Source organism: Poecilia reticulata, linkage group LG13, assembly GCF_000633615.1.
Source record: "Poecilia reticulata strain Guanapo linkage group LG13, Guppy_female_1.0+MT, whole genome shotgun sequence".
Classification (NCBI taxonomy): domain Eukaryota; kingdom Metazoa; phylum Chordata; class Actinopteri; order Cyprinodontiformes; family Poeciliidae; genus Poecilia; species Poecilia reticulata.
The window spans coordinates 28,650,124-28,674,073 of record NC_024343.1 but is presented as its reverse complement, the minus strand read 5'-3'; the positions used below and the strand labels follow the sequence as shown (position 1 = coordinate 28,674,073).

At 37.9% G+C, this 23,950-nt stretch overlaps 1 protein-coding gene across 5 annotated transcripts in view; it reads left to right on the top strand.

Moving 5' to 3' along the window:
* Positions 1–23,950, top strand: part of arhgap42b (Rho GTPase activating protein 42b) — a 115,177-nt gene that overhangs the window by 17,797 nt on the left and 73,430 nt on the right. For 2 of the 5 annotated variants that reach the window (XM_008426417.2, XM_008426413.2), the window contains exon 1: positions 5,009–5,435. The exons of 1 other annotated variant lie outside the window; for it this stretch is intronic. In XM_008426417.2, coding sequence (XP_008424639.1) covers positions 5,282–5,435 — 154 coding nt within the window. In that variant the 5' untranslated portion in view covers positions 5,009–5,281. Of the gene's footprint in view, positions 1–5,007; positions 5,436–23,950 lie in introns of those variants that run through there. 2 more of the 5 variants (XM_008426415.2, XM_008426416.2) reach the window with 2 other exon arrangements.

Genomic DNA, 23,950 nt, shown 5'->3' with positions numbered 1-23,950 from the left:
TAGGTGGACATTCCCATTTTAATAGGTTGGCGTTTCTGCCATAAATTTTAAGATGACAGATTTAAACAGAGCTTGTAGATACTTATAGCTGTGGATTATGTCTGCCATTGTTAATGCGTTAACTCATGCGACTAATCTAAAAAGTTAAACGCATTAATTTGACATAATGCAGATTAATCGTATTACCTATTTGACCTAAACGCCTCTCTCTTACAGAGGGTTACTTAGCTCAAAGCAGTGCATTAAACAGTCTTGTGCTGCATTCAAAACAGAGTCACAAACGCAGCTGAAAATATGAGTGAGGAGCGTCAGATGATGTGTTCAACAGAAAATTTAGTTTTAAAACTCACAGCAGTTAGAATGGGATCTCTGTAGACATCGGCTGTAGACCTCAATGCAGCCGTTCCAAGTTCAAATCCTGTTCTCAGATCTTTTCTCTCTGCCCCTTTCCTGTCAGATTACTGTCAAATAAAGTCAAATACTTATTGCAGTGATGAATTATCTTTCCATGGAAGCACAACCAGTTTCTATTTAACATTTCTAAACTATGTTTGAAACAAAATGCTGACTTTTAAACCTTCTTGAAAACCCATAAAAGTGAGAAAAGCCTGTCGACAATGTCGAGTATAAAACGTAAGACAAAACATTTTCTTAAACATGTTTTAGAAAGTTTGCATTTTCACATTTCAAGTTTACCAAATTAAGCTCAGTGATTAATCGTTATTAATCAAGGCATTGAGTGTGATTAATCACCCTCAATGATCTTTTTAATCGATTGATAGCACTAATTGGACATTAATTTATAACCCAACTCTGCTTAAAACCTCACTACTTCTTTCTCTCTATATATGAGGCTCCTGTAGATTCTTCACTACTGATTTTAAATAAGATAACTATTAGTTGTCTCATTTAGACAACTTTCAGAGAGCTTTGCATTTAGAGGAAACTGCTTTATTATAATCTATCCAAGCCATTATCTTTCACCCAATAACCCAGTTTAGTGATGCACAGCGCTCACTGCAATTAACTCGAAGCAACAGGGTTTCCGCTAATGCATTGCATTTCTCTACTCACTGTGTCAGTGAAACAAACTACATCCCCGAGGGCTGCTTCTGCAAAATGATAGCATGCTAGCTGGAGTTGAAGGGGGCATGTTGGGGCCTGACGCCCCCACCACCCTTCAGTTCTCCCACCACAAGCAGAGCAGACATCTCAGCACAAGGCTGATTGCCCCACTGTGACTAAATCTAATCAGAGGCTGCATGACTTGTGCATAACTCATTGCAGGGCCAATCGATGCTTATTTTGCTTTTTTTTTTTTTTGCGTGGATTATTGATATCTTCTATAAAATCCAAGTTTTTTTTTTCCCTTTGAGTAGCTGACTCTCCATCAAGCAAGGCCAAAGTGGCTCTGTTTAATGCAGCGAGAACAGGAGTGAGGACGTGGGAAGATGTACATCTCACATCTAATTTCTTTCCCCACTTGTACAGTATGAGAAGTCTCAGTCTCTCTGTGTGTGCCGAAGAGGTTGTGTGTGTTTCATCAGTGTGTTAGTGTATGCTCCAAGGCAGTTGATTTCTTTAGTGTTCCTGTTTGGTCTCCAATGATTCAGTCTCACAGATAGATTTGTGCTCTGCCTCTCTGATCACTGATGTTTGCATAACTAATAGAAATGTGGGGATGTCTTGCTTTTTCATCTTAAAATTTTAGATTCTATGCACAGTTTTTTTTTCTTTTTTTTAGATTCAGATTAGCTGCACCTGTATGAGGTCAGTTTAAAAAGTGAAAGTCATACCCAATACAGACTCATTTCAGGCAGATGAATCCAAATATTTACGTCTGATTGCAGCTAATGAAAACCTCAAACTCATTTTCTTAGAAAATGTGAAGTTTGTAAAATAGCAATAAAATTGGATTTTTAACAGAAATGTGATGTTAAGACCATGTCAGACTTTCTTTTGCTTAAATGGGGAAAACTACTGCCTCAGGTAGTCTGTAGACACTCAGGCACTATTCACAAATGAGCATCAAACCTGCATAAAGAAGCTGGCTGCATCCAAGCTAGCTAGTGGAAAGTTTAGTGGAAGGAAATAGCAGGGGAGATTGAAAAGGTGTTGATTGCAGCTGGATTCTTTGTTTTATGAGTCGTCACATACAAACCTATCAAATGGATACTATCATTATGTGAGAAAATAAGAATGTTTGTTTTATTTACTGTGAACCATTAACATCTAAATGAGTTTTGGTTGCTGAATTAAACTCTGGAAATATATTATTGTAGATAAACCTAGAGTTAACTTATCTTATTTTTACAGTAGAGCTATTCCATACATTTCCCCATCTCCAAAAGCCCCACATATATGGACATGTGCTACTGTTTAGCTCCATGTTTAGAAAGAATCACCTAATCACTCAACAATTTATTTTCCCACAATTGTATCCTGTCATGTGCATAATGTATGCAGCGGCAATATTACAAGTGCAATAATCACACATTCCCCAGGCAAACTGGGCACCCTGTTCTGTCCTATCACATGCAAATTTAATATGGTTTTATTGGCGGACAAGATGAGTGTTATTCCTCCGAATGAATCAGACATGCAGGGTTTATGTACGGTTTCATTACTAGGCTTGAGATTTCTTCCCTGTAAGTGTGTAAGCACAGAGTCGTTGATTCCTCAGATGGCGTTAAGGGCTGGTGATGGTTGCTGCGTCACGTAGGCCGTAACTGCAGGTCGACTAGGTTTGAGAAGCAGAAAGCAAAGCCTTCAAATCGACAAATCAGTTTAAAAGTTGAGCCATTATGAGCAGAAATGTCACATTTATTTTAAGCTTTCAAAGAGGCTTTTTTTTTTCTTGGTGTGATGATTACACAACATATAACTTTGACTTTTCATCAAATTTCAACCTACCTAATGCCAATGGGGTCAAAAGTAGACTTAATTGTTCCAACACTACTGACATTAGGTTACATTTCTCCAGTTAAGTTTTTTTTATACAATTTCTGTCACCATCAATACATCAAACATCTGAATGGACATCTGGCCCCTCTTCAGAGTTCATTTAAATTGGTTGGTTTGCTACCAATGCAATGACCAACCTTTTAAAGGGGAAGTATTAAGTATTTTCCATGGACATAGTGTCGATATATACCACAGTCAAGTAACTGTTACCTTCAGTTATTATAAATTTGCATGGTATACCAAATATAACTTAAAAGAAACTCCTGCTACAGTCTCTGAAAAGCAAGACTGGCCAATACTCAACGAGAATTATGCCAGAAGATTGCTGATACGTTTATCAAAGTGTGCGGTTTACATAATTAGAGATTCATCTCAAAAAGTACATTTAAATTGAAGCCTCCTAAATTACACATGCCATGTGTTAAGTAAGTGTTATTTCAAAGTAAGCGAGCAGAACTACCATCCAAATGAAACGGAGGAAATGATGTTTCTTGTGAGCCATCAAGTTGTTAATGTATTTTCATTTGCGTGTGCTAGTTCTAGTCAAAGCCGCAACATCCGTCTCTCTATTGAGACTTTTTTTTCTCTCTCTCATGATGACAAAGCCGCTTCCCCGTCCCCTCATTGCTGTAAAGCACCATAAGTCGAAAGAGTCATCCAAAAGACTTAGTGCCATTGGTGACAAAGCCTCTTGTTCATGCTTACACAAATTCTCATTGTAGTGTGACATTATTTCTGGGGCCTGTTCCTGCTGCAACAGGAAGATGTGAAAAATCCAGACTGCAATTACATTCCAGCTTAATTACTTCCATTTACCAAGGTATTAATTCAGATCTCTCTCCTGAAGCCCCTGCTGATTCTAACCTGACAGATTGTTGCGCACAGCTTCTGCACATAAGCCTACCTGGATTATTAACTGTTCAGGTCTTAAACTGTGGCAATACGATGAAATACAATTAATGAATTAAATGTAGACAAAATAATTTTCTACGTCGAGTTGAAATTTGAGACTGACGGGAATGGAAATTTTGTGCGTGTGCTACAAAAATCAACTGCTTGCTTGTTCATCTATGCTAGTTTCTTATCCAGCACAGACGGATCAAACCCTTCAGCAACAACAAAAAAAATAAATATCAAGAGTATTTATTTGTCTAAATTGCACAGTTTATCTAGTTGGACATAAATTGGGTTTATTACCACATTGGGAACAACAAAAGCTGAATTTTCTACAACCTATTGTAAGAAACGGTTTTCAAAAGATTTGTGGAAAACTGAGATATGGGATGTGTCTTCTGCCGGAATTTATTTGGTAATCATGTAAAGTGCTTATTTTTTATTTTATCAAAGTACCTGAACCTGCACAAAATGTTACATTTTATTCACGTTGATTACATAATATGCCCAAATTAAATCAGATTAAAGTGTTGCATTCAAGTACCCTGTACTGAAGTAGACATTTTACTAGTTTGTTTTTTTTTACTCGAGGAATTGTTTTAATGACAACTTTTTACTTCTTCAGTAAAGGTACACTGAGGTATCACTAAGCTTACTTGAGTACATTGCTACATTGAGTACTAAATGCTAAACACAGAGTCATAACTTGCTAAACTGGGAGTGAGATTCATTCAACTCAGGATTTATTCATATTTTATTAAGGACTGTTAGTAGATTAGAACAAACACAGCAAATTGCATATTTATATCATGTGCACATTATGATTTTATAGCTGTTGTAATGTTTTTATATTCATACAAACCCATCCATTGTATTTTCACTCAAGAAATGTTTTAATTAAACATTAAAAGTCATTTCTCTTCCCAGGTCAAAGTTACAAATAATGAATTTGCTCTTAAATTGTTTTTTGTCTGGTTAAATAAAGGTCACATATAATTAGTTCTAATCTATTCTGCATTTATTTATCCTGTAGGATCATTGAAGTTCATGAGATTAGAAGATTATTACCGCATCTTCATTTTTGAAGAAGCAACAATGACGTAGGCAAGCCTGTTCAAACTCTATTGCAGGAGGTGGGAGATCCAGCTGTTGCTAAATATCTACAACTAACCAGCAGGAGTCATGCGACCACTATTTCTAAGAATAGGTAGCGGTAAAAAAAAAAAAAAAAAAAAAAAAGGCTGAGAAAATCCAAAGCGGAAGTAAAGAAAAGAAGTGGGGCAGGAAAAGCGCTTTGTAGAGAACTCTGAGAAGTTTGCATCCACATCTGAGCTGCGTGATGTGAACGGAGGGAGGGAGGAAAGAAACTTTCATTCCTCGAGTTAGAAAGTTTGGAAAAGCGGCGCCGTTACTGTGGGAAACGATGGGACTCCCGGCGCTGGAGTTCAGTGACTCTTTCCTGGACAGCCCGGACTTCAGGGAGCGCCTCAAATACCATGAGATAGAGCTGGAGCGAACCAATAAATTCATCAAGGAGCTCATCAAGGATGGGAATATGCTGATCACTGCCCTCAAGAGTAAGTTGTCCTGCACGACAGGATTTATTTTCCCTTTGTTTTCTTGAATCCAGAAATAAAGGTGTAGCTACCTGAGCCACAGGCGCGTCGCAATCAGGGATGCATTCATTACAGAGAAGTCTGACTGGGCGCTCTCTGAAAAAGCTGCGGTCTCCTCATTGAAAACCGTTATATTACCACTAAAGAGCTCAAATCAACACAAAACCCGCAAATAATTCATTATGCCAGCGCTGTTTGATTCTGGGTGTTTTTAGATCCTAAAATAAACCCCAGATTCAGAACGGAGTTACTGGTGAGATGAATTCATTGACTTTGCACGTATTTCCAGACAGGAGGCCATGGGTCGGATATGGTTAGTACCAAGACGGACTTTTCGTTACATCAGTTTAATAACGGCCTGCTTCTCTTTTCAGGGGTCACCCATCAGAGGTGGAGAAATTACAAGCTTTAATCTGTGCATAAGCCCAAACTGAGGATGCTGTCACTTTCTATCACGGGTCATTGTCTTCTCTCTCTCTGGCTCTCTTTCACTCTCTCTATCTTTCTCTATCTCTCCAAGTACAGTCCAGAACTCCAGCCTACTAATGAGACTGGACTTCCTGTTCTGATGTACACACGTGGGAATCGCTGTCTAGTCTCCTAATGTCAGACATGAGTCTGTAAAAGGAGAAGGATTTGAAATGTGGACGGCCTTTAAATATGGAAAACATCCACGTTGGGACTGAATATGTGGGGCACAGATAGGCATTCCCAAACCAATAACTTCTTTTTCTTTTCTTTGCAAAGTTTACCATCATATTTTAATCCAGAAAAAATATATATATATGCTTTTACAGTGTTTTATGAAGTGTATGACGTCCTCATGTAGCAAAATAGCCCCACAACATGATGCTGCCATGATGCTGGATGTGACAAGCTTTCCTGTTTTTATTCCAAATGTAACATTTGTGAAAAAAGCCAAACAGTTCTACTTTAGTTTCATCAGTATGTTCAAAACGAAGGTCTTTGCTGCTGCAATCTGGCTTTTTACGTTTCTTTTGAAGTGAAGTTGTCTGAGTGGCCTTTCAGTAAATATCTCATTTTAACGACAGTAAATAAATCTGACATATTATTTCTCTCATTTAGCATTTTTTGTCTATATATATATAGTTCAATAAATTCTGACAAAACGAGAGAAATGTGGTCTGCTTTGATGTCGCAGTCAGAAATAAAGATGTACTTGACTTTTGGTCGGTATGTGTACGTATCCGATTTCAACTTTAGTAACTTCTGCAGGGAGTTGGAAAAGTTGGATTTGAGCAAAAAAGCAACTTTGCTGTGAGCTTTACATTCTTTTGAATATTTCAGTATGTTTTTATCATATGCAAATAGTTCAATGATTACACCTTGTGAAGTATATGTTATAACTGCTGCTAGAGTTTCATATAAATCTTCAAACATAATGTTGGTCAGATGGATCTTTTGATGGAATTCAAAACATTCATTTTCCAAATGTATAATTTCAGTCTGTATAATCTGGTTGTGAGTTTGTTGTTCTCTGAGCATAATTTTGGTCCTTGGTGTTTTCAGTAAATAGAGATTATTGGGACAGTCAAAGGGAGAAGATTATACCAATTTTTTGGTGTCTTGATAATCAAGCCCAGACATTGATTATGTTTGCACATAAACACGTAAAAAAATAAAATAAATAAATCTGTTTCAACAGCTGTAAATACTCCAGAGTGGAACCTGCATGGGGAAAAAAAATGTAGTACTTAGTTTGCAGCATGTTGAGGATGGCAGGTGAGGCTGTCGGCTTATTAATCACATTGTGTTTGCCTCATTGCTTCTTGTCTTTAAGGTATTACCAATATAACAAAGAAAAGGTAAACATCTATCATGAGTTTTTTTAAGTTGTGTTTAGGTTGAGTTTTCTGATTAGAACATTGTTTAGCTTATGGCTTAGTTTTAGGGCTGATATATCATTAATTTGTCATATTACTCATTCGCTTGTCAATCCACCTCTTCATAAATGTACTGTTAGTTTTCTTGTGCTACTTCCTTCATTCAGCTACTGTCATCTTTGCTTTCACCGCCTGTGTTTGCTTGCTTTGTTGCTTCAGGGTTTCGTCGTATGAAATCTTTATCATCCATTATCCACTTACCCTTGTGTAGTCACAGCGGAGCTGGTTCCTATTTTCAGAGATCATTTGGAAAGATGTGCATCCTGGTCACCTACTCAATAATTCTTTTCAGTTAATCGTTAAACATTTAAGTTGGCACACATTCTGTCTACCTACTGTTATTGTGAAATACAAATTGGATAAATGTTCTGACTTTATCTTTCCAATGTCATGCCAGGGAACCGTTGAGTCAATTGTTGACAAAAAATCTTGTAAAGAAGATTTCAGCACATGTGTCAAAAGCGGCAGCAGCTCAGAAAAAATGTTGCCCAAAGCTGTCTGATAACGCAGCACCACATGAGCAGAGCCTTCACAGTGCTGTCGTTTTGGATCCATCAGCAAGGTTATTACCACCTTTATTTATTTTTTTAAGTTGGTCATTTGTCATTTGGGGCGTCTCATTTTTTCATCATTTGCAACTAATGAACAGGAAATTAACACTTGTGCATTTAATCAGTAGAAAAGGTGAATCCACCTGCAGTCTCTTCAAAACTTGTGTGAAAATTCGGCTGAATGTTGCTTAAGTAGAAACTCTTTGACAATGACTAACCAGTGAGAGTGGGCGATAAGATGGTATTAGATTGGGAAGGATTAGGACATGTTGAAGAGCCGCCAAAGCAAAGAGATTGTGATGCTGTTTATATAGAAGATTCAGTCTGTTGCCTTTTAATTCTCTTATGCTGATGCATCAGCTTTATTTTCCTCCCTATCCTTTAGCATCATAAGCTAAATCGTACAGAGCAGGAGAGCACTTTGTATGTTTGGTGGTGTATAACTTCAGTTTTTGAGTTGAGCTGGTGAAAATCTATGTTCCTTGGCATGAATACGTCTTTAATAGGAACATTGTGATCAGTTGTGATTTACATTTTTAAAAATGTGAGAGATTTCTGCCATAACTCTCACAATATCAGCTGACATTTCACAATATCGCATTTTAAGTTTTCGCCAAAAAGCTCTTCTGATTTGCTGCGGGTGATTTACTTACAGGACAGTCAATAGGAAACTTCAGAAATGGCAAAATGAAAATGTGCAATTAATACAAAATATTTGTGAATACAAAGACATATATCAGTGTGTAAATAAAGCAAAAACAAAAAACGGCTGTCCTTTTGTTTATGACACAGTGTCTGATATATAGGTGATGACATCAGCAACATCGGCATTAACAACATGCTACATTTTTAAAAAAAGAGCACGGTGATAATGGCTGTTTAAGTAATTAATGTCTATTCATGGTCTGGAAACACTGGCAGTAATGGAAAAAAAAAAAAACCTGAAACTGCACCTATGCAGTCCCCATTTCCAGCTAATTTAAAATGCATGTTTATCCATTTTCTGCGCGTTTCTGCCTGAACCAAATGAAAAGATGTTAACTAATGAGGGAAATCAGGCTGTTTTTTTTTAAGCTGAAGCATTTGTTTTCATCTCTATAGATTTTAGCAAGTTGATCATGTTGCCCAGCAATCTTATTGGTTATATTTATGGCAACAAATCCATTTGTTTTACTGTCTCAACCTTTTCCTTTTTTTCCCTATCTCTGTTCCATATAGCTGTGTGCTTAGGATTTGAATTTTCTGCATGTCCTCTTGATGATTATTCCCAGATGTATATTGATATTTTCCTCACTGCCATATTGTATGACTGCAGTATTATAAGCTTGTCCCTAGTGTAAACATAGCAAATGTGTAGTTGCTTGGCAACTGCGCTGGTCTGCGATGGCTGAAGTAATAACATTGTTGAAAATAAAAAGGAAAACCAACTGAAGGGATGGCAGCGTTTGAAAAAGCCACCAGCGATTATCTAGTTTAAAATGAAGTTGGGAAAAGTTGAAGGAAGAAAGAAAATCTTGAATGTATTTAGATTATTTAAAAAAAAATAGTCTTCAAAGAAGCATGTTTTGCTAAATAGTGAGGATAATAATCATATAGTGGAATGTTACTCACCCTCCTAAGGGCCACATCCTGAAAGGCTCTGATCTTTTCTTATCAGTGCAGGAAGTAAAAGATATTATGATGTGAGAGAATGAGAAACGAAATGCTGATTTTCAACAGGAAGTCGGTGTACTTAGTGTACTTGGGAAAACAGGAGTTATTGAATCATTCTTGTCAGAGACTATTTGTTTCAGACAACTTTTTACAAATGTTCTCAGTAGCAGTTCTGAGAACATTTGCAGCAACTTAAGAGCCTCTTTGCCACTGTTTATCTGGAGAAAGATTGGTTCAGTAATGAGATGCTGCAGGGAGATAACTTTGGGAGGAAGTTTCAGCAGGACTTAAAAGTGACTAAAAGTGTTTCCTCGTCAGTAATTTTAAAAACATTAGTACAGTAAAGAGTACTGCCACAGTGTTTGTGTATGTTGTCATGCTGAAAACGTTTTAAAATTGAGCTCAAGTGGCCGAGGGTCCACAAGATTCAGTTAAAAGTTCACATCTTCCTATTTCATAAATGTGCAAAACATGTAAGTAAATGAGTAAAGCTACAAAGAAAGACAATTTTCTATTGTATAATTTTCTAGCATTGTGAACCCCGAATACTAGGTTTATTTTGATTGCCACACTGCACAACATACAAAAGAAGAGAAAAATAAAAAGAAGCTGCAGTCTAGTTTACCTTCTGGAGCTTTTAACCATTTGGGTCATCACGTCTTACTTCTGTGTGAATGATTCTGTATTTCCCAGGGAAGTATAGGGCCAATCCTATTTTATATCTGTCTAGCAGAGAAGCAGTTCAGGCAGTGAGCATTGCAGCTCTGCTGGACACCAATATCCTCCTAAATGTTTTATTAATGGGTGTGAGGATGGCTAGTATCAGGACATCAATATCCTGTGCAAAAGGTTTAATACCAAAGAGCACCTTAGCATTCAACTTTGTACTAAACTTTTAAACTTTTCCTTTTAACTTGTGTATTCTTTTATATGCTTGCCAAACTTTGCTTATTTGGAACGTCAATACTGATGTATTCATCATCAGTATTGCCAAATTATTCTACAAAAATATGGTAAATGAATTTGCTATTGTCAGAAATGATCACTGTGTATGTTTCCTTGTATCAATACTTAAAGAAAGGTCCCTTGCTTTATTCAATTCTGAGCCATATTTGCAAAAGTTCCTGCAAGAGACCTGACTGGGGTGAAAATTCTTGCAGCCTGACAGCAACGCCCAACGTACAGGAACAGTGAGGATGAAATATCTTTAGCCAGGAGCTGAACAAGAGGCAGTGCAACAGATGGCCTGGCTCCCACAGAGTCCTGACCTTAACACTGTGCAGTCACTTTGAGACTAGATGAACAGACAGTGGACACCTAGCAAGAAAATCTGAGAGCTTGGAGCATGCTCTCTGTGAGCCCCTTTAAAAGCTACACCAAGAAGCTGGAATAGTTTTAAAGCCACACATTGAATGTATAGGTATGCACATGTTCGCTGTAATCAATGTCTCTTAAGTAGTGTTGAAAAACATGTCAAATCTACATTATTACACATTCCAAATACAGTGCATTGAAATTATTTGCTGCGGTTTGATCAGGTGCAAGTAAGATCTCGCACCAGCTGCTGTCATTAGTGGAGCCATGTCTGCGGTTGGCAGCTACTGTTCACACCTGGTGTAGATAACAACTGCTGACTTTTATTAATCCCTCTTGCTTGACTGCTATAATTCAGTACAATAAAGACACTAATTATCCCTTTGTGAGCTGAATGTGAACAGCAGCATAGACAAGGGAAATAATTAGTAGGTAGGCAAGTTTTCAGCTGAGCTCTATGGGCACCAAGCCACAAGCCTAATTGTAACCATATGATAAACATAAAATAAATGTGGGAACATTTATAGTCCCTGTATATGATGGGGAGAAAAAAAAACCATCCATATGATGCAGTTCTTGGTATATATAGATTGTTTGACATTGTTAGTTCATGGAAACATTAAAACTTTGAATGTTTGGGACTTTGCTGATAAACTGATGTATGTTAAACCAATAGATATTAGGTTTCATTAACAATTTGAAAGGCACATTCATCTGGAGAACTGCTTGGATCCAGTATTTGTTAAACTAGAATAAGTCCAGTAGATTAGTGGTGGGCACCGCTAACTAAAAGGTTAGTTGCGCTATAATGCTACAGCAGTAATCATAAGGATTAGCTCTGTATGAGCTAAAATGCTACATCAACCTAGATGTTGCTTAGTGGAGTGCTAACGTGCTAAATTCAATCAACTGTTGCTGATTTTGCCTGATCGACCTCAGTAATGTCTCTATCAGAAAGCACTAAAGACGTATTGATTTGCAATCAAATCATATTTTAATACATGCAGATGATAAAATATTTATATAGGAGAGACTTGAAAATATGTTCCATTGGTTTCACACGGATATTGGTATAAAAAAATAAAATGAAAATTCTGGAAGGGCAGCAAATATTCAAAAGATTTCTGCAAACATTTTCCATCCGGCCCTCAAGTAAAATGTCTCGAGTTGGAGCGTGAGAAAATAGCAAACACATTCTCTTTTTTGTTTTCTTTGTTCTTCTGATATATATTTTTGCAGGTTCTTGTCCAAATGAATATTAAGTGGCTTAACAAATAAAACCAGTTCCATCAGACATCAGTTAGTTTTATCCACACGTTTTCAGGCAAAGATAAGAATTCCCTGCAGAGACTGTATTTAAATCCTTTTAAACTATCAGAGGAAATGTTTTTCCCATGAGGTTAAAGTTGGCTAAATTAATCTGTTGTGTAAGATCAGCTTTAAATTAGCTCATTTTTCATACATTTATATAATCCAGAAAAAAACTGAAGAAAAGTGGTGTCTGCCTTTTTCATCAAATCTTTAGACGAAAGAGAATAAACAACATATTAACTGATTGACCTATTGGTGTTGCAGCAGATCTCATCATGTTGGATCAATCAAACAGACCACAGTGGTAATCATATTGTAATCTTCTATATAATCATTGCTGTAGGCCAATAATTCTTGGCCTATGAAGCACAGTTTGGCTGACCTGCTTTCAATCTAAATATTTTATTGCTGTTAAATGTGTGACTTTTTTAACAAAGCCTGTTATTTTTGGCTTCTTGTCATTTGGTCACCAAGGAGATCAGGAACGTGTTCAGATTTCATATTTACTGTATTTGCATCAAGTCAGGGTGAAAAATCTTGGAAGATTTTGAAAATATCTATGATTAAGAGTACATTTTGGGGGGAAGGTTAAAAATCATAACTGAAGTGATAATTATAATGTAATATTTATTTAAACTTTACCTGAGTTCTTCTTTCCCTGGGATGTAAATATGTCAAAGAGAGGCCAGTTTCTCCTGCCCACTCCAAAATGGGGAAGAAACAAGAGAGCTTTCTAAAGCAGATCGGTATGGATCATCTGAAGTTTTCACAGAAAGAGACGATGAAATTAAAATGGAAGAGTTTTTTGTTTTTTTCAATTGCAGTGCAATGTATGGTGACTGTAGCATTTGGAGGAATAATAAATATTCAGAGTAAAGTTGGAGTCTAAGGCGATGAACATTGTGTTGACAACATCTAACCATCAGTTCTGACAGTAAGCTCACCAATAATGTTTTTATTTTTTACTTTTGCCATAATAACTATCAGCACATTGCCTGCTAATTTTGGATATTTTTCTTATGGGTTCTTTTACAAAATCTAAATCTCTTGATATTTCTGTGATGCTGATTTGGCAGAGACCTTACGAGAAACTGTTATTATGCCATCTGACACTGTGTCTCTGCCACCATCCCGGTGCCCACGCCTGTTCACCCCGCTACACACTGATGTTTCCTTCCTGGGACAGATGCGGTAATGAATGGCTGACACGCATGGGGTCGTTACTGGAAAAACAACAGCGTTTAGCTAATCTGTAAACAGCGTTTCTCCTATTTGAAACGTGTTCTGATGTGGCTGTATAGGTTTGTTCAGCCGTAATTAGCTGCTTTTTAATTAAATAACCAATTAAAGTGTAGATTTTCTATTTTTGTTTTTTCAACCTTACAAAGTGTTGGGCTTTGGGGACTCTTGTATTTGTTTGTCTGTGGACAGATGATGCTCCCAAGGCACAGCCACAGGAAATGTCCTGTAAACATGCTTGTATAACCATCCCCCATCCTCCCTCTGATAGCATTTGGCCTGACATCATTCTCCTTCCCTGTGTGGGTGTGTGTATGTGTTTTTCTCAGTGTCTGCGCCTGTTGGACTGTGACTAAGACTGAGTTTGTGTTGCAGGATTATAGCATTTATAATGTATTGCTGCAGCTTTGACTACTTATATGAATTTTAACTCGTGTAGTGGAAATGAAATACGGGGTCACATTATGTGACTCGTTTAGCAATAAAGCTGAGTGAGGCAGTAAGCTCGGCGAGGAGCTCGGATATTTTTTTGCGGATAGATTTTGATAAAGGGATTAAAAGCTGCTTCCCCTCAGACTGGGCAGGAAAATGTGTTTGGATTCAGTCTGAGGTCTGTTTCGGAGAACTCTTTGTTTACTCTGTCAGTCAGAGTGATTGTCACACTGAGTGGCACACTAGGGAGGATGTACAAAAAGGCACAACAGTTTGCATTTCGGAGGCGTAGAGGAAAAATGAAACATGTTACTTTCAGGCGAGAGATGGAAGTTTGTTTCATGCCGGAATGAAATTGCTGCACTTTAGTTTTACATTTGTAGCTTTCTGCTGCCGTTTACTAAGGGGAAGCGCTGTGTTTAAACAAAAACAGCTTTAGTCATCACAATTGTTTGGTTTGAAATCTAACGTTGGATATCACTGATCACGTTTTATGTAGCAAACAATCTTCGTCAGCAACACTCATTTGTGTGAGATAGCAACCCTCAAATTTTAGATTAACTTTACATTTAAAGAATAAAATGAACTTTTCATTTTAATTGGAGTGGAATAATGTCAGTCAAAATTTTGCTAAATGTTTTGGTGTTGAAGGGCTGCACAGTGGCGCAGTTGGTAGAGCTGTTGCCTTGCAGCAAGAAGGTTGTGGGTTCGATTCCCAGCCCGGGTCTTTCTGCATGGAGTTTGCATGTTCTCCCCGTGCATGCGTGGGTTTTCTCCGGGTACTCCGGTTTCCTCCCACGGTCCAAAAACATGACTGTTAGGTTAGTTGGCCTCTCCAAATTGTCCCTAGGTGTGAGTGTGTGTGTGTGCATCGTTGTTTGTCCTGTGTTGCCCTGCGACAGACTGGCGACCTGTCTAGGGTGACCCCGCCTCTCGCCCGGATCATTAGCTTGAGAGGCACCAGCAACCCTCCCAATCCCACTAAGGGACAAGGGTGTAAAGAAAATGGATGGATGGATTTAGTGCTGATACTTTGCTGGTGACACTTCGTACAGTGCCTTTCTGCAGACAGGACGACACAATTCTTGTAAAATTTCTGAAACTTTGAGTATACAGTGAATCCATTGGTCATCCCTGTTTGCACAGTTTTTCTATGTTGTCCTGAGTCATTTTCAATACTCTAAGTTCATCCTATGGCTTTTCTACAGGATTAAGGACTGGAGACTGAGGTGGTCGTCTGTGTTTATGAGCAAAACCCTAACCAGAAAGTAAGGACAAAAGCAAAGGTCACATTCATTTCAGTTGAAAAGACATTAAATTGGAAAGAAGACAACCTCTTGGACGCCGAGTGTAACAAAAGAAAATATGTGAATAAAGTTAAGGACGATGTTCTTTGCTGGCTATTACTGCTAAGGTACTGCTCCACTTAGTGTTTAAGTGTTTCTTTCCCCTTGCCATGAACGTCCCTGTCAGAAGTTTTGTTAAATGTGTTGTCTGTGCCTTTTAAAAGGAAATCTCCTAACTCAGTCCAAAGGCTGCACCCCCGGTGATTTATGGTGGAGGCTGGCACGTCTGGCTTTTTTCATTCCGGCAGACTTGCAGGGGTAATAACTCTGATCTTTTCTTTAGAGCTCTAAAATAGGCTGTGGCACTGTATCAGCCTCTTATCAAAGACCCTGTGTCAAGAACTTCCAAGTAAACAAGCTGAAAATAATGCACATGTTAAACTATTAACCACCTCATGTCCTTTTTTGGTAAATGGTAACTAGCTTTGGGCTGGCATCAGATTTTCAGGATACAGTGTTGCAATATTATCACTGTGTTTACACAAAACAATGAAAGCAAAAATGCACAACACAATTGAACTTCTTTCATTTGAAAAAAGAACAGGGATTTTATTTCTTCTTGCCGTACTCCTCATTAAAGAGTAACAGAAGGTGCATAAACAGCTGATATTCCCTGGATTGTTCTGATATTATACTCATGGTGCAGTTGGCTGCGTAATAGATGCCAGTCATTGCATGGCAACTGTAGTTTATGAAATTTGGAAATGGAACTTTCCTCGTAAGAATGAGATGGCGTACTTCTTGCAGCTAGCAGGCTGACGGGGGACAGCAACAGGTGCAGGAGGGGATGTGCTCAATTAGTCTTATCACTCCGTACAAGACATGGTAAATGTGGCATTTTTTCTGGCATTTAATTAAAAAAGAATATGCATGTCCTGACAATTTGATAATTAATATCAAATATTTGATAATGATTTTAGCATGATGTCAAAATACGAATACTTTTATGTCCATCAGCTCCTTTGTTCCATCAGCCAATGTAGTTCCTCATGTTATCTTAAAGTTTGGGTCCAGTCCCATTACAGAAGAAGCTTACTGGGGGCAGGTTGGGTTTGGGATGATGTTCTTTTGGTCATGATCGCTGTCTCTATGACCACAGATTAAGATCGAACATTGACCAGAAAAACAGCAGCTTCACTTTTTGGCTCAGCTATTTCCGTAACAAGACAAACCGCCAAGGCAGCTCAGCTGCTTTGCTTCAGGCAGAGACTGACCTCGAGTCGGAGGAAGCAGTTAACCTTTCTCTGGTTGTGAACCATGGCCTTGTATCGGATATTTGCAAAGTAAATTAAATATGTCTTTAATTTGAAGTTTAAAAACATAAGTAGTCTGAGGATTCCTTCTCCAGTAGCTGAAGCGTTTTTCTTGCCTTAAGTGTTTGGTAAACTATAAAAAATGTGCTGAAAAATATCTTTGCCACCCCATATGTAAGCATTCCTTTAATTTTTGTCAATGCTTAATCTGGTGAAAAGTCACAGCAAACAGTTTATAGATTGATTAAACGCCTGTAACAAAATGGCAAATATAGAGATAGAAGGCTTTTGTTTTTAGCATTTGCAAGGTTCAGTCTGCAGGCTCCCCTCACACAGCAACACTTCCACCCCTGCTGGGCAGATGACAGGCAATTGTGATCGTACGCAGGTGAAAGAAGGCTTACCTGAAGGGCCGCTCCCCGGTTACAATCCCTCCAAATGGAATCAAAGTGGCACAATGCACCCTACTGTTGCATCAAAGAGATCTCCCCATCTCTCATTAAGCTGGGGGCATAGAAGCACTCCCCTTTGAAGACCTTCTCATCTGAAATCACCAGAGTCTCCCTGACAAGATAAAGTAGCTTTAGTGTTCCTTAACACAGTGTTGATGTACAGGCACACGGCGAGCGGTCTCATCCAAAGAGCCGCACTTTATTTTTTTAATTTCTCACTAAATAACAAAGGCGAATTCAAAGTGCAGGGATACGTTAATGCCGACGGATTCTCTGTGAGTCATGCGAGCAGAGGCCTAAGTGCGGTTCACTTTCAAGCTGAAGATGAATCGTCAGAGTGTAACTTTTTAATGGAACACATTTATGCAGGTACACAAAGATGTTAAAATTTTTTATGCACCAATCTGAGAAGAGAGTTCATTAAAACCGCTGAAAAATATGCAGAGGAGTAAAAGCACAACAAATGTGTTGCTTGGTAATTAGTCTGCTGCTGAATTTTGTTAAAAGCGTACAATGGAGTGTTTTAAGGGCAGCAGATTGATTATTAAGGGTTCCTTGTTAGATAGCTTTGTATGTCTTTTGTGCTTAATACTGGTGGGTGTTACACAAGCCCTTATATTTTAGCAAAAAACATCAAACATCATTTATTTATTTGATAAAAATTATATGCCTGTGTAGAAAAAGTAAAATTGAACTGAGTGGTGTCCGTAAATGGAAGAAATTGTAGGTAGATTGGTAAAAATGTCTTGTTTTCATAAGTCAGAAAATTTCTTAAGGCCACAAACAGTGTCCTGTTGGAAAAAGGGGTTGTATCAGAGAACTACAATTTTTCTTTTTTAAATATCTAAGGAATAAATGTTCTCCTGTAAGATACATGCCATCTCGTGCGTCTACCCCATTGCATTACTATGAATTTTGATTTCAATTGAGATGTTTTGTACTTTTTGTTTAATGCAAACATTAAGCTGTCCTTTCTTTCACACCATTTCATTCAGTGTGACAGTTGTGAACTGCTGTACAATTATTTTGAATTTCATAAGGCATAACACTAACCTTATCTGAGATAAAATGTTTTTTTTTTGGAGAGAAAACTGTGGTAGTTGGCTAAATGACGTCAATGCTGATTTTTTGAATTAATTTAAAAGGAAGTTTAAGGCAAGTGGCATTAAATGTAGCAATATCTCTGTCACCAGAAATGTCAATGTGTGTTTTTATAAAGTGAGATTATTGAGTTCCACATATTTTGGCATTAATATATTTTGGCTTAAAGTCCTGTATTAGATTGAAACTAGAAATCTGATGTTTACTAACACTGTGTAGCGAATTCATAAAACACAAATCTGACATTAAATCTGACTACATTTTTCTTGTTTTGGACTTGCTAAGGTATCAAAAGTTACTTTTGTTTAGGAAATGCCAGAATACTTAGAAGGAGAGAATAATTTTAACCACATTTTAATTCTTTCTTGAAAGCTTGAGTAGGTAACTTTTATTTTAAAAAAGTGACATCTGACTCTGAAGCTTAAACTAAAGTGGCAAAGTGTTATAATAGACAAAAAAGGATCCTTTCAGCTGAGTAAAGTTAATTTGTCAGCCTAAAGTCATGAGACCTTGATTTAATATAAATGTTGTGGAGGGCCTTGAATCAGAAAGTTCTTGTTTGGACACTAAAAAGCCGCCCAGAGATAAAGCTGTAGAGGGATAGTGGACAAAAGACGAAACATTTTGTTTTATTCTTTCAAGAACAAGAAGTCTTATGTTTTCCGATTTTTTCGTTCTCATTTTTAGTTAATGTATATTTAGAAATATGGAAAAATCTAAATCTCTGTAAACCAATTATTTCTTTAGTTCGCATTATGTTGGACTTTGTAAACTTTCCTTCTGTGACATGAACTTTAAAATAATTTCCTTCTGTATGAACTCATATTAAGAGGATTTAATAGTGTTATGACTTGTGTGCCTGCAATTTGGGTCCGAATGTTTTACTTGCCTTGCAGGCATCTCTCCTGTTACACTGAAACTTGAAGCAATTAAGTGTTACTAAATATAATTCAACTTTGCATAAGCCACCTCTCTATTTGTAGTGCACTTCCAGGATAATGAAACAATAATATTTGATGTACCCCTGGGAACACTTTTTTCTAGCGTTGAAATGGATTTTAAAAAGAACAAGGTTACTTTGGGTCAATGAAAAATACCACACAAAGTAACACGGAGCACAATGATTATGTTTTTGTCTGTTTCATATTTTTGTGAACAGTGCCAGGTGAAAGCTTGGGTAATCTCTGTTGCTAAGAAATGTTGAGCCAAGAAAATGGCAATCTATTTTTAGCTCCTAATTACCATGAAACAAAAGGAGAGAAGATATGGAAATAAGAATATGGCTCTCATTCATTGGCATGTAGCTGATATATTTCAAACTCTTGTTTTATTAAACCTATTTTTGATAGATTTGTACTGACTTTTCTTTTAAAGGATTTAAAAAAAAATGTTTTTAAAGTAATTCATTATTTTGTTAGGTACTGATTGTACTTTCTAAATTCTTTTTGATGCAGATTTAAAACAGTGTTGGAAACACAGTATATTGATATTATATCAGTATATTGATATTATATCAATATATTGATATAATATCAATATATCCATATTATATCAATATATCCATATTGATATAATGGCATCTCACAGCTTTATTAGCTGCACATCAGTGATTCAAGGGGGTGTGCAATGGTGGTGCAGGGGTTAAGCACAACCCACATATGGAGGCCTTAGTCCTCAACGCAGCTGTCGCAGGTTCGATTCCCGGCCTTGGCGACCCTTGCTGCATGTCTTCCCCCTTCTCTCATTACCCACCTTCCTGTCAATTAACTATCAAGTAAAGGCCACTAGAGCCTTTATTTATTTAGAAYAATGATCTGGCATTAGCATTTTAGCTTCCAAAGTCTTTAATTTTGTCAGTTGTCGATGTCCATGTTCTGATGCATCAGAAAATAGATTATATCTTCAACCCTACCAAAGTCAGACCGTACCGTCTTAATGTCACAGCTGCTACTGAGACTCAATGAACCAGGCACAGTTGTTCTGATCTTTTATCGTCCACTTGTGCTAAACCTGTCTGAATTGTACCTACAGTTTCCTAATCCTTACTGACAAAGAGATGCCTCTGGTGTGTTCTTCTAATGCTTTAGCCTTATCTGCTTCAAGGTTCAGCGAGTTGTTCGGTCAGAGATGGTATTCTGATAATATTCTACACTCGTCTCCGGGTTATTTAGCTGCTGCTGCCTTTCTTCCTTTTTTCATCTGGAATCAGTTTCCCCATTTTCATCCAACCCCCAACGCCAACAAGTCTTCTATTAATGTCCAAACAGAAGGTGTATTTGCTTAAGAAGTCGATGTGGCTGCTTGGCAAAGGTTGACTCTCACCCTGCATTGTGTCTCTGTGGTAACCAACTGTTATCTGAGAAAAATGTTTGAAAAAATGTTTTACTTTAACCACAGCTTTGGGTTCAAACTCAGATGTGGACAACTTCATCATGATATATTTTTCTGCAGATTCACAACTTGTCATATTGATCAAAGAGCCTATAGAGGACCAAGGTTTGTGGTTCAGTATTTGTGGATCAACCTATTTATAGATTTTTCTATGAAATGTAACTATGGATTACTTGTGGAAAACTTGTCTGTTTTATACGAATGACAGCATATCTAAAATATTTGATTGAAGATGCAGTTTGGGAAGCTGAATAATCAATAATTTGATTAGACAGTTGAAAGGGAAGCTGGAAGATAGTAGTGGTCATGCTATTGCCTGGTGTTTGCAAATCTAGGAGTGACATTTATTCTCATAGCTGCTGATTAGCTCTAGCTCCAACAATGTTGACATTAGCATCTGCTTTAGTGCTAAGACTGCGTATCAATGTGTCTTAATGTACATTTTGTGTTTGAACTATTAAAATAGGTAATTGTAAGTTCTTAGAGTGGGTCTCAAGTATTCATGGATATTTGCGGTGGGCTGTGATCTATAACCGGATCTTCAGCGGATCTTCTGTAAACTGGGTGTTGATTGTATCCCCAGCTGAATTCAGAGATGGTCTCTAATTACTGTATGTGCTGCGTGTCTACTTGCAGCTGTAAATAATCTGTCCTGTTGTCAAAGAGATGAATATTAGTAAGAAAACACAGTGGTGTAGGTGTTTCATGCTGGTCAGGTCTAAGACATTTCACACATTTCCATGCACACCGTTTTTCAAGCGTTCCAGCTTGGTCAGCTGGCCGCCGTCTCAGCAGTTGGCCATGGAGCTACTCTGTCATAAGTAGCCACCTGTTATTTTTCATACATCGCCAAAGGTTATAAAAGTCTCAGTTAAAAGAGAAAAAAAAATAGAATCCCTTATAGTAGCATATGGAGCATGAGTAGGAACTAAATGCACTCGATGCCGATGTTGAATATCGGCATCGAATATTCAGTTCGCAGTGTTAAGACGAACTGTTGTGAGGTAGAAACCGTGAGTCCTTGAGTTGACATCCCATAAATACATAAGTAGTTTAACTTGTTTTGTTCAGAAACATAATTCTACCATTTGCTTTGTAGACTGTGGATATCCTAATGCTTGAATAAATGCTTGTTTTTTTGCTTGCTTTTGGCTGTGACACTGCCCCAAAGCATCATCAATCCTCCCCCATGCAGGTAAACAGCTGCAGAGGCGTTCCTGTCAAAAAAGTTTCATACCCCGTTTGTCTCACTGCTGCCAAAAAAGTTGAACCGATCAACCCACAATATCTCTTTGAAAAACATATCAGGGTTACACGGATATTAATTTGCAAACATTAAATTTTATAGTGAAAATCCTATGAAAGAAACTTTTTTTCTTCTTTTTTTTGCTCATTTTTCAGTGCAATATTGTCACAAACAGAAGTAGAGAAATTCCCCAATGAAGCAGTGAAAAAAAATTGTCACCTTGAGAGCTGGTGCCCTCCGGAGATGAGTGAATTAAGTTTCTGTTTGCATGCTCAGTTCGAAGCTTAAACCTTCCCCCGCTGACGATTTCCCACACAGGGCACAGCAGAGAGGTCACTGATCCATCCAGGGCTAAAACAACATGACTGACAACTCTGTGTGCTCACACATGCTGCCAATTTAAAATCTGTAATTCACACGCTGGACTCTGGAAGTAAAACTGAAGGGAATACATGCACACTCTACACAGGAAGCCCCGCAGAATCCAGGGATCTGCTCTAATGGTGCATTTTACCACGGCTCCACTGTACTGCCTCGGGCAAAATGATGGATATTTTGCTAACTTTGCCCTTGCAAACTATGGAAATGTATTAATTTGATTGTGTTACGGTGAATAATGCTTGTGTGACTCGATACTATTCCAGTAATACATTGCTGTATGAGTGTGCTAACTACCACCCATGTTACTAAAACTTGCAAGTTGCTGCTGACAGTGAAAGAAAACAAAAAGCATTTTTAATGACCTGAAATTCACAGAATGACAGCCAGCCGCTCTGTTTCCCCGTTTGTCTCTTTCTATCCTGGAAAGAACACGTTAGCCTTTCATTTACTTTTTAATTCATTAGTCAATCTAATTTTGAATGAATCCACATTTGCAATTATATATCCCACCCTGCCTCTTGTCCATGTCCTGATATGTACTAAAATATGGATGCAACTTATCATCTTGCAAGAAACCTGCAGATTCTTCTGCCGCCTTGTCTTGTGTTATGTCTGGGGCTGTCAGCAGATGGGATTTGGTAGTATGTGGTTGCCTTGGAGATGAGATAAAGGTTGTACCCAGGGGAGTTTGCTGTGTGGTGACTGACAGGTTTAGTCCTTTCTCATATCTCTCTCGCTGGGCACTAAGTGGGGTGGGCCCTGCAACCAGTCATGTGTTTCCTGGATGTTCAGAGCTCAACGCTGTAATGAAAACCTGCACAAAGGAATGGTGGAGCATTCTATAGGTGGTAGATACCTGTAATAACAGCCTTTACTACAGGGCAAACACGGTAAGGCAACATCCATGGTGAGGTGGAGAGTTTTGCCATTTCAGTAATTAATATCTTTTTGAGTAATTGCCAAAAGAATGTACATTTATTATACATGATTGTAAAAGTCAAAAAAATGGTTTTACCTTTGTTACTTATGCCGTACTTTGATTACTTTGCTCTCAGCTAAGCAACATCTGAAGAGTGAAAGCATCTCGAGCCTGAAGAGCACCGCTCTTTTTCACACATGCTTCACATATTGAAAGTGATAGGTGCCAAATTCCTTCCCCTGCTGGATCTGAAAAGGCAGGCAACCATGGAGACTCTCATCCCTACTAAAGGCTTTTCTTTTTCTCCATAGTTTTTACCTTATTTTTGTCATTTGTCTTGACTTAAAGCAATTTTTTCATTGCTCCTGCATGTCTTTTTATGAATTGTTGTCAGTAACTAATGAATATAAAATGTAATGACATAAATAAAGTAGAAAGCACAGTAATTAGTTTTTAAATTCATTAATAGATCTGCTCTATTTGTTACTTGTTTTAATTTGCAATATTGCAGAATTGTTCCCTCATCTTTTCAATCCAAAGTTAAACATTGTTATGTCTAAAACCAGTGCAGTGGCTCTGCCCACGCGCATGATGCACTGTACGCTGGGCTCTATAGAAATATTAATAAGATTTTAAACATAAAAATATACAAAGCATCTTCATCAATTCAATACAACTTATTGTATTGAAGAAAATGATGAATTTCTTGTGCAGCCCTATCTCCAGTCTCGTGGTGGTGGTGGTTCCCCCCACCTCTTGGTGAACTTCAGTCTCACGTTTGGTCAGAACCTAAAGCTTCTTGTTCTGAGCGCTGAGAGCAGGAGCGTTGTTTCCGCGCTCCCAGACGGCGCGCAGAGCCAAGTAGGCATCTCAAGTTTGACAGGAGTCTGCCAGAACGAGAGCGCGTTCCAGAACACTATTGAGCAAGCGTGTGTGAGATTTATTGTTGGTTCAGCAATGCGCCGTATGCGCTCTGATCAGTC